At 41.3% G+C, this 14,770-nt stretch overlaps 2 protein-coding genes across 8 annotated transcripts in view; both read right to left on the bottom strand.

Annotated features, from left to right (window-relative positions):
* Positions 1 to 14,770, bottom strand: part of LOC121698440 (protein diaphanous homolog 3-like) — a 295,588-nt gene that overhangs the window by 185,049 nt on the left and 95,769 nt on the right. For both annotated transcript variants that reach the window (XM_042080537.1, XM_042080536.1), the window contains exons 8-9: positions 14,233 to 14,338; positions 468 to 578 (exon numbers count right to left, since the gene is read on the bottom strand). In XM_042080537.1, coding sequence (XP_041936471.1) covers positions 468 to 578; positions 14,233 to 14,338 — 217 coding nt within the window. The remainder of the gene's footprint in view (positions 1 to 467; positions 579 to 14,232; positions 14,339 to 14,770) is intronic.
* Positions 5,239 to 13,526, bottom strand: LOC121698441. 6 transcript variants are annotated; one of them, XM_042080538.1, is made up of 11 exons: positions 12,225 to 13,526; positions 11,578 to 11,608; positions 11,358 to 11,439; positions 10,926 to 11,006; positions 10,351 to 10,401; positions 8,079 to 10,068; positions 7,893 to 7,991; positions 7,274 to 7,345; positions 7,119 to 7,190; positions 6,395 to 6,469; positions 5,239 to 6,103 (listed from the first exon to the last, which is right to left on the bottom strand). In XM_042080538.1, the coding sequence occupies exons 2-11, from the start codon at positions 11,583 to 11,585 to the stop codon at positions 5,883 to 5,885; spliced, it is 2,751 nt and encodes a 916-aa protein (XP_041936472.1). In that variant the 5' UTR covers positions 11,586 to 11,608; positions 12,225 to 13,526; the 3' UTR covers positions 5,239 to 5,882. The 6 variants fall into 6 exon arrangements, 5 of the variants coding, with proteins under 5 accessions (XP_041936472.1, XP_041936475.1, XP_041936474.1 ...); XM_042080541.1 differs by lacking the exon at positions 7,119 to 7,190; XM_042080540.1 differs by lacking the exon at positions 7,274 to 7,345.

The raw sequence follows: 14,770 nt of genomic DNA, 5'->3' as shown, positions 1-14,770 counted from the left end.
ATGGAAGAATAGATAAGACAGTGGGGCAGATACTGAAATCTATGCTTTAATCAGTCCATCTATCAATGGGCGCCATTCCCACTACAGTGTAGCTGCTGTTAGGACAGTTTGGACTACTCTCCATTTGTTTATTTCACCACCAACTTAGTCGAAAGCTCACACAAGGGAACAGAAATTAACTGGGAGGATAAGAGGAGAAGCACAGAGTTAAATCAGAGTAGAAAAAAATAGACAGGGAGAAAAAAAGAAAGAAAGAAAGAAAGAAAGAAAGAAAGAAAGACAGCTATGACACACGGTCGGTTAACAGCTATCAGTTAACCCCTCATGCAGTGTGGCATGAATGATTCCAGCGGGGCCAAATCCCAAACCTTCACTCGTTGGGACCTTTTCATTTCATCTGATCTGGTGCAAGGTGGCCTACAGAGTTCAAGGCTGGGTGGGGGTCTGTGGGTGGGAAGCAAACTTACCGGTAAAGCCTCCTTGAGACCACAGCGCATGAACTCGTTCCGCAGGTGCAGCCTGAAGTCCAGCTCCTCAGGTGAGGTCACCAGCGCATTGATCAGCTGCATGCACGCTACCTGCCAGGGAGGACAACACACACGTCAGCGCATCACACATGAGGCCAGCCAGTGACAGTGTGTGTGTGTGTGTGTGTGTGTGTGTGTGTGTGTGTGTGTGTGTGTGTGTGTGTGTGTGTGTGTGTGACGGAACGGGATTCTTTACTTCGTTTTTGTGTTATATATTGAACATGGTTCAAACTATAACAAATAACAAAGTCTGGGAATAACAAGATGGAAAACATAAATTCCTCTCCTCTATGTTTCATAGACAAACATGGAGACAGACAAAGGTCAATGACTGATCACTGATCTCAGTAAGCTGTGCACTGGTGTGGAGGCTCTGTCCTTGTTTTAGAATGAGAAGGTTGTGTGTGCATAGGCAAAATATCTGTCTATAAGTGTGTGTGTTTGTGTATGTGTGTGTGTGTGTGTGTGTGTGTGTGTGTGTGTGTGATCAGTGGTGCGTGCCGGAGCTGGGGCTTTTTTTTGGGGTGGGTTCACGCCTTAGTGTGTGTGTGTTGATGCGGAAATGAGCGATTATCGCCACACACACAACGTTAGGCTGCAGCAAGATTGCCAATTATCTGGAGTAGTGAATCACATCAGCAACGAATCGCTAAACAGTGTGCCGTGTACTTGATTGCGTGCATATTTTGTGCACTTGCATGTGTGTGTGTGTGTGCGCACAAGTGCACGCATAGCAAAATCAACACATTTGAGATTAGCTAACCACATCTGTATTACATTACAGTGTAATCGTGTCTCTCCTGCTGTGGGGGCGTGTGGTGGGGGGGGGGGGGATACATTTCCGCTGTGCCACAGGTGAGGACAAAGGGGACATGCATAGATTTGTAGAAATGTAGCAATCTCAAATAGCACCATTCGTCCAACATACACACATGCATACACAAAGCACTTGAATGTCCATGTGAAAAGCATGGGGAGGTACATACAGTATTTAGCATTTCAAAATCATAAGTGCAGATGGGGACAACAAGTTTACTGCCCTCCGAAGACAAAAACACACATTCTGCAACTAGCATTTAATCATACATGCCATACATGTACACATAACATTCTACACAAACACAAACATTCACAACATTTGACACAAGTACACTATACCACACACACACACACACACACACACGTGGTGTTTGCTGATGGGAGTTAAAGTACGAACAAAAAGAATGAGGAAGAGGGAGAAAAGGAAACACGTCTCAAGTCAAAAGCAAAAAGAACAAAGAGCTACAGAGAGCACAGGGAAAATACCTATAGTCATGTTAACAAAACATGCATGAATAAACACACATACAAACACACAGTATACAAATACAAACACATACACACAGCGGAAAAGACTGTGTATTGAAGCTGAGTTTCCAACAGACACAAAATAAACATCCATCTGTGTCTACATTCATAGTGGGAAGTATATGTGTGTGTGTGAGGCAGATATAAGAGTAAAACAGGCAGAAATGTGGGGGGGGGGGGGGGGGGGGGGTAAGCGAGAAATGTAGAATAGGGAAAGTTAAACTGGGATGCATAGATGAGAGGTAGGAGACGAAAGGAAAGGAGGCGAGGAAAGTAGGAGGAGATGAGGAGAGTACGGGAGGGGAGTAGAGCACAGAAGAGGAGAGGAAAGGAGAAGAGGAGAGAAGGAAATACAAATCAACAGTAGCGAGGGACCCTGAGTGTAGGCCGTGATGTTGCCTTATGTATTGTAAGAATAAGAGTAGTGACTATGCCGCCAATAAATGCTGCATGGGGTTAAAAGGGGTCGGGCTTGTCTATTAGTACTGTGCAGCCCATGACATCAATAAAATATTAGCACAACTCCAAAGTACACTGCATAAAGCATAATGGGCCAACTAATGGATCCAAATGGTCTTTGACAATTCCCACCCCCTCTGTCTCAAGCTACAAGGTTGTTGTATGTTTGTGGTAGTACAGTTTGTGTGTGTGGCTCGGGGGAGCTTTAACACCAAATTGCTGGCAAACCTGTTCCGTAGCACCATCCAGCCACTATAAATGATTCATGACCTTCAATGAGGCCTTGAGAATGGCAGAGCAACAGGGCCTAAGCCTTTGGAGACGCATGCAGACACACATACACACACAAAGGGAGGGAGGGGAGAGAGAGAGAGAGAGTGAGAGAGAGAGAGAAAGAGAAGAGAGAGAGGTAGACTACACAAAGACAACACCACACTCCAGTAACTGGCTTGATTCAACAAATCAAAACTCGCAAAAATCTTTAATAAGCCCATCTGCGAAGATTGAACACATGAAGATTCCCATTTCTGACGCCTCTGCCACTTTCAGTTGCTGAAATCACACCTACTGCCTACAAATGCCTTGGGAGTGACTAATTACATTACTGTCTCACAACTCTACAAAGGGCCTTGCACTGCACAGACTAAAATAAGGACTCTTACAGGGGAAAAGGGCCTTGCACTGCACAGACTAAAATAAGGACTCTTCCAGGGGAAAAGGGCCCAGTGGGAACGGTCCAAATGAAGACTAACTGAAGAGAGCTAAGGCTGCTTGTTGTTTGCACTCATGCTGTAGGTCATGTACATAATAGTGCAGACTGGCCAACACTTCACCTGACTTTATGAAACAAGGACGACCAGGACTCTGTGAGGGTATACTAGGTCAATTTCTGTTTTCACAATTAATTTAAGGATAAATCAGGGTGTTAAATGCATGTATTAAACATAATAGTAATAATAATAATAATAATAAATTAAATATTTAAATACTCAAAAATACATTTCACCAAGGTTTAACAGCACAGTAGTGGCAGGACATGGGAAGTCAAGGAACTGGACGTCTACAGATAAATCAAACGTGACTTTCTTGTTAAAGTTGCTCAGTATAAAGAACATTAACTCAAGAGGGGGTTAAGCTGATGGTCAGAGAAACAACAACCAAATTACTGTGATATTAAAGTATGCAAAGGAGCAAAATAAATTATTTGGGTTGGGGAAAGTCGATACGTCTGACGGGAGTTAAACACACACACACACACACACACACACACACACACACACACACACACACACACCAGAGAGTAAACACACAGAAGCACGCACACACAAACACACACCAAATGCAAATATTAGTGCTGTGGTCAGTGCCGCAGTCACTGGGTACTGGCTCTCATCCCAACCAACAGCTGGACAAGAAGATAGAGCAGGGCCAGGCCATTAAGCAGTGTGTACACGTGTGTGAGTAAGAAAATGTGCCGTTTCATCTGTGCATGTCTATAAAGACATTAGTGTGTCTGAAAGCATGCAAATGCATATATTTATGTGTGTAAGTACCTGAGTGAGTGTGTAAAAGTGTATATGTGGGAGGAAGGTAAACAAAGAAAAATAGCTGTTTATCCTCCACAGAGGGAGATATTATGTGGGGTATCCTTCCCATACACACAGCCACACCCACACATGGACATACACACAGGAACGGGGAAGAAAAAAAAGGACTTAGCACTGTCTACCACAAATGCACACCCAGATACACAAATGCACACCCAGATACACAAATGCACAGCACACCCAGATACACAAATGCACACCCAGATACACAAATGCACACCCAGATACACAAATGTGAGCAGTACAGCCCAATGGATCCAAAGAAACACAGTTCTACTGATTCAGTTCTACTGAAACAAACCCAAATACAAAGACCCAAATGACTTCCATAAGAGGAAACACAATGCGAGTTGCAATGATACCAGAAGTCTTTGTGTCTGTCTTTTAGTGGAGTCTAATCTCAAATGACCACTCTTATACACAGCTTACAGAAGTAAGGACATATTCACACTAATGTGATTATTACTGGAATTCCCACACCACTGAAGAGGGACATGCTGGCAAGCACAATTTCCCAACTACACCACACAAACAAACAGGCACACACACACACACACACACATTGTGTCTCTCTAAAACACATACACACAAAAACACAGACGGCATTTGTGGTTTTAAATTACAGGCTCAGCTTCATGGCTTTCTCTTCACCTCCCTCTGCTACCAATTAAAAAGTGAGCAACGTTTGGCTTTTATCAGGAAAAGACAATAGAGGAGTGGGACCACTATAGCCCATGCCACCACAACACTTACACACACACACACACACACACACACACACACACACACACACACATACCCATCTTTATCACCGCCTGGGGACACCTGAAAGAACGGTCACTTTTGGGGACACCACTTTCTAAGCATGGTACAGACAAGGCATTGCACAGGAGCATTGTATATGGGTTCAGTAATAAGCAAATCAGTTGGAATATAGAATACACACTTCATACCTGAAGTTAGTCTGACACCTGACTCCTGACCAGCCACAGGGGACAGGTGTCAGGTGGTCAAAGTGAGGACTCTGGCCCCGCCCATAGTTACGCCCACCCAAGTGATGTAATCAACAAGCACAGTGCAATCTGGGGACCAACTTCTGTATTTTCTTGGATATACTGAAAACCATTCTGAAGGAGCACATGTAATGTAAACCACATTTGTTCAAGTTGCAATGCATCTTATACTATAATACCATGAGGTATTTGAGGATTTACTGTTGTTTTGGAAATACTCGTGAGACCTGCCTCATGACACCAAGTTGAAGCTAATACGTATACACAAGGAAAGAAATAAAAACATTAGTAGCAATCAACACATTTATTGGCTGCTTAACACAGTGCCAGAATGCACAACCACACTTCATTAGAACGTTATGAGGTAGATTGTTGTGATAGTTATTAGCGTACATTATTTCTGAAAGTGCTAGTAATGCTACAGTCAACACCATGTGAAAAAGCAGATACCTTCTCAATATAAAATATCTACTCAGGCATTGCAGATACCAAGTGAATAATGAAAATAAAAGAAATATTAAAATGAATAAAAAAATTGTGTTGTCAGAATATTTTTAACGAACCTCGTCAACAAGGATACAACGTACCTTCTTCTCACACGCAACTCTTTACACTTCAACATTATTACAATCATGAGCATCATTAATTTTCCTCTAAAGCCTGTTTGTATGAGCATGTAGTATTAACAACGAAAGTACACAATTGACCCTCTCCCAACCTAAAATCATTTAAGTACTGTTAAAATAAAGTGCATGTACTGTAATACCAATGACAAAAACATTGCTGACCCTCTGCCAACATAAAATATAAACAAGAATACTGTGTAAGTACAGGGCATGTATTGTGTGGTCCTCTGAAATGCTCAAGCCCTGTTAAGAAAACTGAACACATTCCCATCTCCCACCCCCAAACTCATTCTTATCAAATTGCTATAAAAGGGTCTGTGTGGTTCTTTGGTAGGACACACAACGATTTTTGACATAAAACTTAACTGACATCCAGTCACGGAACTTAAGTGCTTCAGGTGCTGAGTTGATACAAGAAACGCAGTCTGCCTTCCCAGGAGTTCTGCCTGTAGTGATAAATTTCATCAGGGTCTTCTCAACAGCGCGGATTTCTTCTTGACTCCATGGTCTTCTCTTGCGGCAGGCTGTGAAATAGAATCACAACAAAGAATATCAAAAAGACACTAATGAAATATGCTTAACCAAAAATATTCACACTTATGTGTCTTTCAAGTCTGACAATGAATGAATTGTTGTATGATGAAGTTGTTTGACAAGTTTTAATTTGATAAAGACAGAGGCCTATACATTTATTTTAGCTCAGTTTCCTGACAGGTTTAACATATTTACTTGAACACAAACCCTATCATTTGCTACACTAGTTTTGATCGGACTACATAAGTTCATATCAGAACACAAACATCCATCATACTTACATGTCTTGGATGCTGCATCTGGAACATCGGAGTTCATTTCATCACATTTACTTTGGCTCTTCATCTTTGATGTGCCTAAAACAAAAACAATTTCACACCACAAATCACCATCCTGTCTGCAACACACATTTTGTGAAGGGCAAACAACATTTTTTAAAATGAATCTGTATGAAGACACGTTTGCAAAGAGGAGAAGCAATTTTTTGCTTCTGATTTATTTATTTTTTGCTTCACATTCATGAAAGGTTTGGTATGAGTCATGTATCATGAAACAGTCATGAATGCTTTATGTGCAGTTTATGACAGCTGCTATGAGTTATGTGTTATGAACTCACCCGTCAAGTAAAGTGTTACCCAAATGTTTGTGAAAAGGTTTTAGTGAGTTAGGAGTCTTCTTGACTATTTCTAAGCTATCCCAGACTTAGGTGCTACTTTTAGGGCTAAAATACTTTGAGTTAATCCCCAGCTGACAGTTATATTGTGGCAACGTTGTGAGCATGTACCGCATAGGTCGTCACGGCGTAGTTGAATAACATGGTGGCTACGTTTCTTGTCCATACCTAAAGTTACGTGCAGAGGACTTTCTGGGGATGTCAATTATGTTGCTACAGCATTCTCTGAAAGTTAGTAGTTACTTTTAGCCTTAAGATTCTTTGTGAATATGGCCCCTGCTGTCTCCGATGACATTTATTTATCAGTTAGGCATGAACAAAACCTTACTCACGTTTCTTAGTAGCTGAACCTGGATCCTCGGACTCGTCCTGTGATTGCATGCAATGTTTCTTCTTTGAAGTGCCTGCGTTTCAGACATTAAAATCAGCATCATGTTCAACACCTTCAAGACAACCTGCAAGCATTCATATTACCCTTAATACTTACGTTTCTTAGCAGCTGAACCTGGATCCTCGGACTCTTCCTCTGATTGCATGCACTGTTTCTTCTTTGAAGTGCCTGCGTTTCAGACATTAAAATCAGAATCATGTTCAACACCTTCAAGACAACCTGCAAGCATTCATATTACCCAGTTTTTCCGCTAGATTTTTTTTAACAGTGGCGGCAGGTACCTCGGATTAGCATTGCTGTTTATTCTTAAACTGCAATTTTCAGCAGCCAGCGAAGGGCATTTAGCCTACTAGTACTATGCTTCTGGACAATATTTTGCGTCTCCCCTAATTCTGAAGCAGTGGCACTGCTAAATGAAGAGGAAACACTGAGAAGAAAGTTAATGCTTTAAATAGGCTACATCAATACAATATATAATATGTAAACTGAAACTGGACGGGCCATAATAACCTCTGACTAGGTTTAGGCTACTTATTGTTAAATTGCAATGCGAGCGGCAGCCAGCAGGGGAGGATACGTCGCAGGATTATTTAAAAAGCAAATGTGCGTCTGCCCTGATTCTGATACCGTGGCGGTATTAATTAAACAATGGGGGGGGGGGGGGGCGCCATGCTGAAATAAATGTAGAGGAAACACTGTTACCCTTAATACTTACGTTTCTTAGCAGCTGAAGGTAGGTAGGATGTAGAAGGTGGGCTTAGTTCTTCGTCCGTCAGTTCGCTTTCTGAATGGTCACTCTCCTCTGGAATTGTTTCTAAAGCACACCAATCAGAAACTTGTGAAATCTACTAAATGTATAAATCATAGTGAGATTAACATTAACCTTGAACATTATAATTACCATTGGGATCAATTTCAATTTCATCTAAATTCTTTCCTTTGTAGTCCATTAAGCACCCTCTTTCCATGGCCATCAGGACTTTACTAACTTTAGCCAGTTGTAGTGTTCCTTCTGGCAGACGATAGAACTTGCGGTGGACTGCGATGTTGTGGCCCAAAAAATCAGCCAATTGATCCATTTCTGTATCTTTGAGGTTCAAAACCTTGGAAAGTGTGGATACATGTTTCCTTAATTTCGTAGAGGATAAGCGCTCTGGGTATTTGGCTTGGCACTCCTTTGCAAACTGGTGAATGCACTTGTAGCCTCGAATAAACGTTTCTTGTCTAGGTCTGGCAAAAAAATAGATGTTATTTTCGAGAACCTCACAGGATGCACGAGTCTTCACTAACAATTCCATGGACGCCTGCATTGCTGGGGTTAGCAGTAGAGGGACCTTCCTGTCTCTCTTCCCACGAATTTCAATCCTTTTGAAGTGTTCACACAGCTTCTTCTCTAGAGCAGTTAGAGCCTCAGCTACATCTGCATGCAATGGCACATCAGTTTCAGTGAAGGCAGTTAGGCGCATTTTTGACACCTCCCCCTCTCTTCTACGGTTGAACAGTATAAGCTGAGCGAGGGTTACCTCAGCTAGATCAACCCAGTTCCTTGATGATTCCTCGTTTGTTAGCTGTTGGTATGCTTCTTTTTGTTTTTGATCCATGTACATGTGCATTTTTTTAACATCTTCAGTGAATGGCAGCAGTTGTGGGGTGTTCCACTTCGCTTCTGAAAGTGTTTTCAGTGCAGATGAGGAAACATTTTCATTCCAGCATGTTCGGTAAATTTGTTTGAAGTGTTGTGCATTTTCAACAATTTTCTTTTTCCCCGATATCATTGCATTACATTCAATAATGCTCGCAATCTTCTGCAAGCTGTGGCCTAATTTTAAAGCCAGTGAAGGTATTTTGAAAGAATTGGAGTTACTGTCAAAGCCTGCTACATCCTTCACAGCATTCACAACATGTGGAAAGTTCGACGGAAGAATGAAATCCTCCATTGTCTTCATTGGGGATTCCTGTGTACCTGCTAACAGCAGTCTTCCAACCTCCCTCATCTTTTGCCTAATGTATTCGTGTTTTGAAGGATCATGGCCAATTTTGTTAAACATTTGCTCTCCCATCTTTACAATGCACACGTCATTTTTAGCGGCATGGGTAACATCATCCTGACTCATTTCACTTAAGAGCTTCCATAACTTAGCACTTACTCCCACTGGTACAGGTTGAGCGTTTGCACAGAGTGATTGTATTCTGTTTTTGCCAGGTTTGAGTACCCCACACTGTCTAGCCAGAGTGCACCTTTTCATATGCTTCCAAAGAAACCTTCTCTTGAAAAGCCCTTGGCAGCTTAAACAATGCAGGAAATCGTTAGGATTGATATTACTGTCACTTGTTTGTTTACAAGGAACTATCACGCCAGAGCCTTCACGAATCACGTCAATGTTGTGTGCCCGGTTTCCTTTTTTGCGCAGAAGGTCCAGGTGAATTCTTCTTGATTTTGAATTTTTGGGGAATCTAACAGCTGCAGCTACTTCTGCTTCATTTTTGTGTACATGTTCCAAGTGTCTTGCCATTTTTGCATAAGGCTTTGAACAAAAAAGACAAAAATGCCTTTTGCTGTAGGCCCTTGACCCATCTGATTTCTTTTTCACATTCATTACAACTACTGACTCACTTGAAGACTTCTCATTGTCAGTGGCAGAAAAGGATGTTGTTGCTGTTGTGCCATCACTGGACTTGGCAGAAGAAACTTTGGGCCTGACCTTCTTTGCAGGTTTCTCATCACTGGACTTGGCAGAAGAAACTTTGGGCCTGACCTTCTTTGCAGGTTCCTCATCACTGGGCTCCTCTGAGCTGCTGCTATTTGAGTCCGGAACATAATCGTCCTCACTGCCACTATCTTCACTGCTGGGCAAAGAATCCCTTGGAATGCCCAGCATCTCTTTTGTGAGCTTCAGATAGAAAAACAAAGATTAATTTTAAAGCAATGTTTAGAAAGTTTTGCAGTCTGCTTACTGATATTAAAAAAAGCTGTGATGAAGTCAAATACCATGAATGAGAGTAATAGGAGTATCTATGAAATGTAATCTACTAACACTATGACAACTATCACCACATCTATGATAAAACATAACTCATTCATTAACATCAAGACAACATTGTACAACAAATACACAAACACAATTTGTTCACCCATATTTCACTGGTTCAAGTAGTCTTATATTATCACTTACAAACACACTTTCCGTTCGCTGTAGCTCTGGAACTAATTCTGAAGCACTGTTCTGTGGAGGACAAGAACACATAGGAGGACATCAAATATATACACTATATTGCCAAAAGTATTGGGTCATCTGCCTTGACCCCCATATGAACTTCAGTCACATCCTGTTATTAATCCATAGGGCTTAATATGACACCATTTTCTGCTATAACAGCTTCAACTCTTCTGGGAACACTCCTACACCTTGTGGAAAGCCTTCCCAGAAGAGTTGAAGCTGTTATATCTTAAAAGAGTGGACCAACGTCATATTAAACCCTATGGATTAAGAATAGGATGTGACTGAAGTTCATATCGGGGTCAAGGCAGGTGACCCAATACTTTTGGAAATATAGTGTATATAGCAATCACATATTACCAGACAATATACAGAGAATCAAATATATAGCCATCACATAAGACCGGACAATATAAGGAGAATCAGGTCCAAACATATTTCCGAGTTTTGTGTTCACACCTGTAGCACACAACACGTCTCCTGGAGTAAACACTGGGTGATTTAACATGTTTAGAATGTAAATTACTTACATTTCGTACTTTTGTTGTTCTTTTTGGGCCTTCCGTTTTGTATCCCGATTCTGCATCGCTCTCCTGCTTCCCCATGGTTGCCTGTAACAAACATACAGTATAAGCTATGAAATGATCATCTAATTCCACTATTCATGCCCATAAGACATTTTCTCAAGAATGTTTTTATTGCATATGAACAATAATGATTGCTCTTTCTTCACATGGCACACAGGCAAACAGTAACAGTCATCTACAGTATGCCTCCATCTCCAAGTCCTGGGTCTATAGCAGTTCATTGCATTAAATGGTCTATTATTGATTTAATAAGAGCAACATCATCCTTTTATATTACAATTTTGCCTCATCCCATACACAATTTATTTAGAGAATTGTCAAACAGGAACATTACTGTGATGTGCAAACTAATGAGAGTGTAGCTGTCAACTATACCATTTTATCATAGAGGGATTCACACTTTGAGTGATGCTGGCGCAAAACTAAAATTCGTTTTAAGAACCTCTCCGAGATGGTACTGTGCAATAGAAAAGAAAAGCATGCATTTTACACCATTACACTAATAATAGTCTAATACATATTATACATCAATATGTTAGCCCAAATTTAATCTGGAATAAGCATGACCATAGGAATACAAATTTGAAATGCTTACCTTGTCATTTCACATGTTCAACAAGTAATATCTAAGGAGATAATAATAGAAGAATATAAGACTGACATCATGGGGGGAAAACAACTTAATATCTCTAACGTTAGCCTAATGTCTGTATAACTAGGCTGTTAAGCTACTTTGTCATTATGATAGCTCGCTAAAGTATTGACTTATTAACAGTAGCAAGGTCTCTACTTTTTTTGATAACTTTGTTAGCTTGCTAACGTGTTTACTTCATTAGCATGCTGTCTGGTTTTGTCAGGCAACGTTAGGTGAACTTGCCAGCGTGCAGACATGTCCCCTGTTAGACCATCTATGCTAACGTCTATTTGTAGGTAATTTGCTAACGTGCGAACTTCGTTTGCTTGCCATCTTAATAACATTTGGTAGTTGGCTTGCTGAAACGTTACATGGTTTAAGCATGCAGGCTTCGAGGATCAAAGCCGTCAAAAGTAAAAGTATAACGTTATACATCGCATTAATTCAACACTTACTACCGTAGTACCAGCGAAGTGGTGTTAGACTCGTATCCAGTAACTAACCTAACGTTAATGCGATTATAACGTAGCAACAAGAACTACCCTGCTGTTCTATCAAAAATATGTTTCTCAAGTATAAAGCAATACAAGACAGAACATTAAACTTACATTTACAGCACACACGTGTCCTCTCCTCCACGTTTCACCTACTCCTGGTTTCATCAAAATGGCGCTTGTCAAAGTACTTCTTGTTGTAGAAGAAAGACGTTGTGGGATAGATCGCTGCTGATTGGACGTGAATCTCTTGCGTTGTTTGAAATAAAATAACCGAAATTAATACATTTTTATTTTCATTAATTTAATTGTTTATATTCCGGTATCATCAATTAGAAATGTTTTAGACTAAACCTATGGAATACAAAAAGTGCTGATATAGCCTAGTTGTAAAACTGAGCCCGCCAAAAGCATCTGGGGTGGGGTGGGGGGATCCGTTCGTATAGTCTATTTGGGGACTTGAGTCTGATGAGACCGGGAGTGCGAGAGTGGAAAAGGGAGTGCAGCCAAACCGCCAAAATGTTGGGGGGAGGGGTGTCCTATAGTCTGTATGGGGACATTAGTCGAGAAGTGCTTAAATACTATGCAATTAGCGAACGTAACACAGACGATTTCAAACGTGTAGTAATCTAGTAATACTCTAGTAATAGTAGGCTAGGCCTGTAAAGTAGCCTACTTGAAGCCTATGTTGAACAATCACTCATTAATTTGTGCAAACAAGTAATCAATGACATGAAAATTAAACTAAGATGGCCATGTTGCTGGAAGGAGTGGCGTTAACACACAAATCTAGGCAAACTTTAAAGTTAGTTGACCCGTTAAACCAGGTTTATCATAGGCCATAGATAAAACACAACTTTGAAACAGGCTTTTTATGGAGATTCTGTTGAATATGGCAATATAGAGGTAATAAGCTTGGTTTCACCATGTCTAATAGGCTAGTAACCTTAGCCTATGGGTAAACTTCCTTTGCTGTTCTCCAGTAACTGTCTTTTCCTGGTTTCTTGGTGGCTTATGGTCACCTGATACATCATGTGACAATGCCCACTTCTGTGGGCGGAACCTGACTTCAGACAATGTCATTGGGGTGGAGCCTGCAGCATAGTTTACACACCTGCAATACAGCCACTGACCAAAGGTGTCTCACTCCTAAGCTTCGATCTTCAGCACACACACACATTCGGACAAAATCAGAACTTTTGGGGACGATGAAAACTTTCAGAGATATTGATGCTAGGTATGTTAGCATGACAGCTGCTATCATGTATAGCTGTTATCCTGGTGGGGACTATGGTTTTAGGTCCCCACTCAGTCAATTGTCCCCTATTGGTTGGTGTGCAATCAACCCATAGTCCCCTATTGGTCGGTAGGATAAGTACACACACACACACACACACACACACACACACACACACACACACACACACACAAGAGGAATATGACACATTGAACTCACAGCAACACTCAGAGGGACACAAATAAAGCAGTCAGGTCCTTGATGAAGCCAGACACACTCCAACACACTCCATTACACAAACACATGGCCAAAACGTTTCTCTCACAGACCATGTTGACACCCCTTCCCAAACTAGCTTTGCTGTGGTAAGTATTGTGACAAGGACCAGGGTGCGCAGTATTTCACTCCGTAACATCACCTCATTTTCACTTTGAGATGGTGGCAGCTTCAGGCACCAGGGCCATACAGCAACACATCTCTTTATAACAAAGTCATGTTATTCAAGAATAAGTCTTTTTTGCTACTGCTGCTCTAAGTGTGTGTTGCTCTACACACAGCAATTAACCGAGCCAGGTCAACTCTGTGGTCCGTCTGTAGTGAGCATCTACGGAGGAGGGTTTTTACACTCTTGTTGGCTGTGCTTGGACAGCTCCGCTCCTCAGCTGAGTTCTGCCCGCTCTGTTCTGCTCTTCAGGAGAAAGAGCTGCGGGAAACAGCAGCCATGACTGACAGAGGGCTCAGTCTCACTAGAGGGTGCAGACATGGCCTTGTTCGCTTTATTTGTAGGGGTGGCATTTCAGTAGAACACAGTAACCTTAAAACACACACACACACACACACACACACACACACACACTTGCAGATGGTTGTGGGAAAAGGCCTCACCTGCAGTGGCACAGACCGGTCTTTCAGGCCCAACACTATGGGGGTGAAGCGGCTAAGATCCCGGCGCTCACCCTCGCTGGTGATGGCTTCCAGAACTTTCTCCAGACTGTAGGGGCGGAAGATATGCATACATGTGAGATCACATCTAATAGATCACATTCTTCAGTTTTTCGCTAACAGCCACAGGCATAAATGGAAATTGACATGAGAGTGTCATTACGTATTCCAATATACAACTACTACTACTATAACAACAATAATAATCATATCCCTTTCCGTAACATTCGATTTTACATTGAATAACAGATGAAATTAGTGTACAATTAACATTACTTATAACAAACTACCATTGGCGCCTGTATTAACCCACTGCAATTTCAATAGAAAACTATTTGCCATATTTGTAGTAAATGAAATGCTATTATCCTAATTCCATTATTTTCTCATAGCTCTCTAAGTCAGAGTTTCAGAGACAGAACTATAAAACCAAAAACATGGATTAAAAGAGTACCGGAAGAGGAATATTTCACTTTTTTGT

This window comes from Alosa sapidissima, chromosome 23 (genome assembly GCF_018492685.1).
Source record: "Alosa sapidissima isolate fAloSap1 chromosome 23, fAloSap1.pri, whole genome shotgun sequence".
In the NCBI taxonomy this organism is placed as follows: Eukaryota; Metazoa; Chordata; class Actinopteri; order Clupeiformes; family Clupeidae; genus Alosa; species Alosa sapidissima.
The sequence above is the reverse complement of the archived record's forward strand: the minus strand, read 5'-3'. Positions and strand labels throughout refer to the sequence as shown.

Bases quoted from the DNA above. Each gene is read 5' to 3' on its own strand.
- LOC121698441 (XM_042080538.1), bottom strand. The intron at 10,069-10,350 runs GTAAGTGATAAT...TTCTATCTGAAG, and splicing joins AGCGAACGGAAAGTGTGTTT to CTCACAAAAGAGATGCTGGG. The intron at 7,992-8,078 runs GTAATTATAATG...GGTGTGCTTTAG, and splicing joins AATTGAAATTGATCCCAATG to AAACAATTCCAGAGGAGAGT.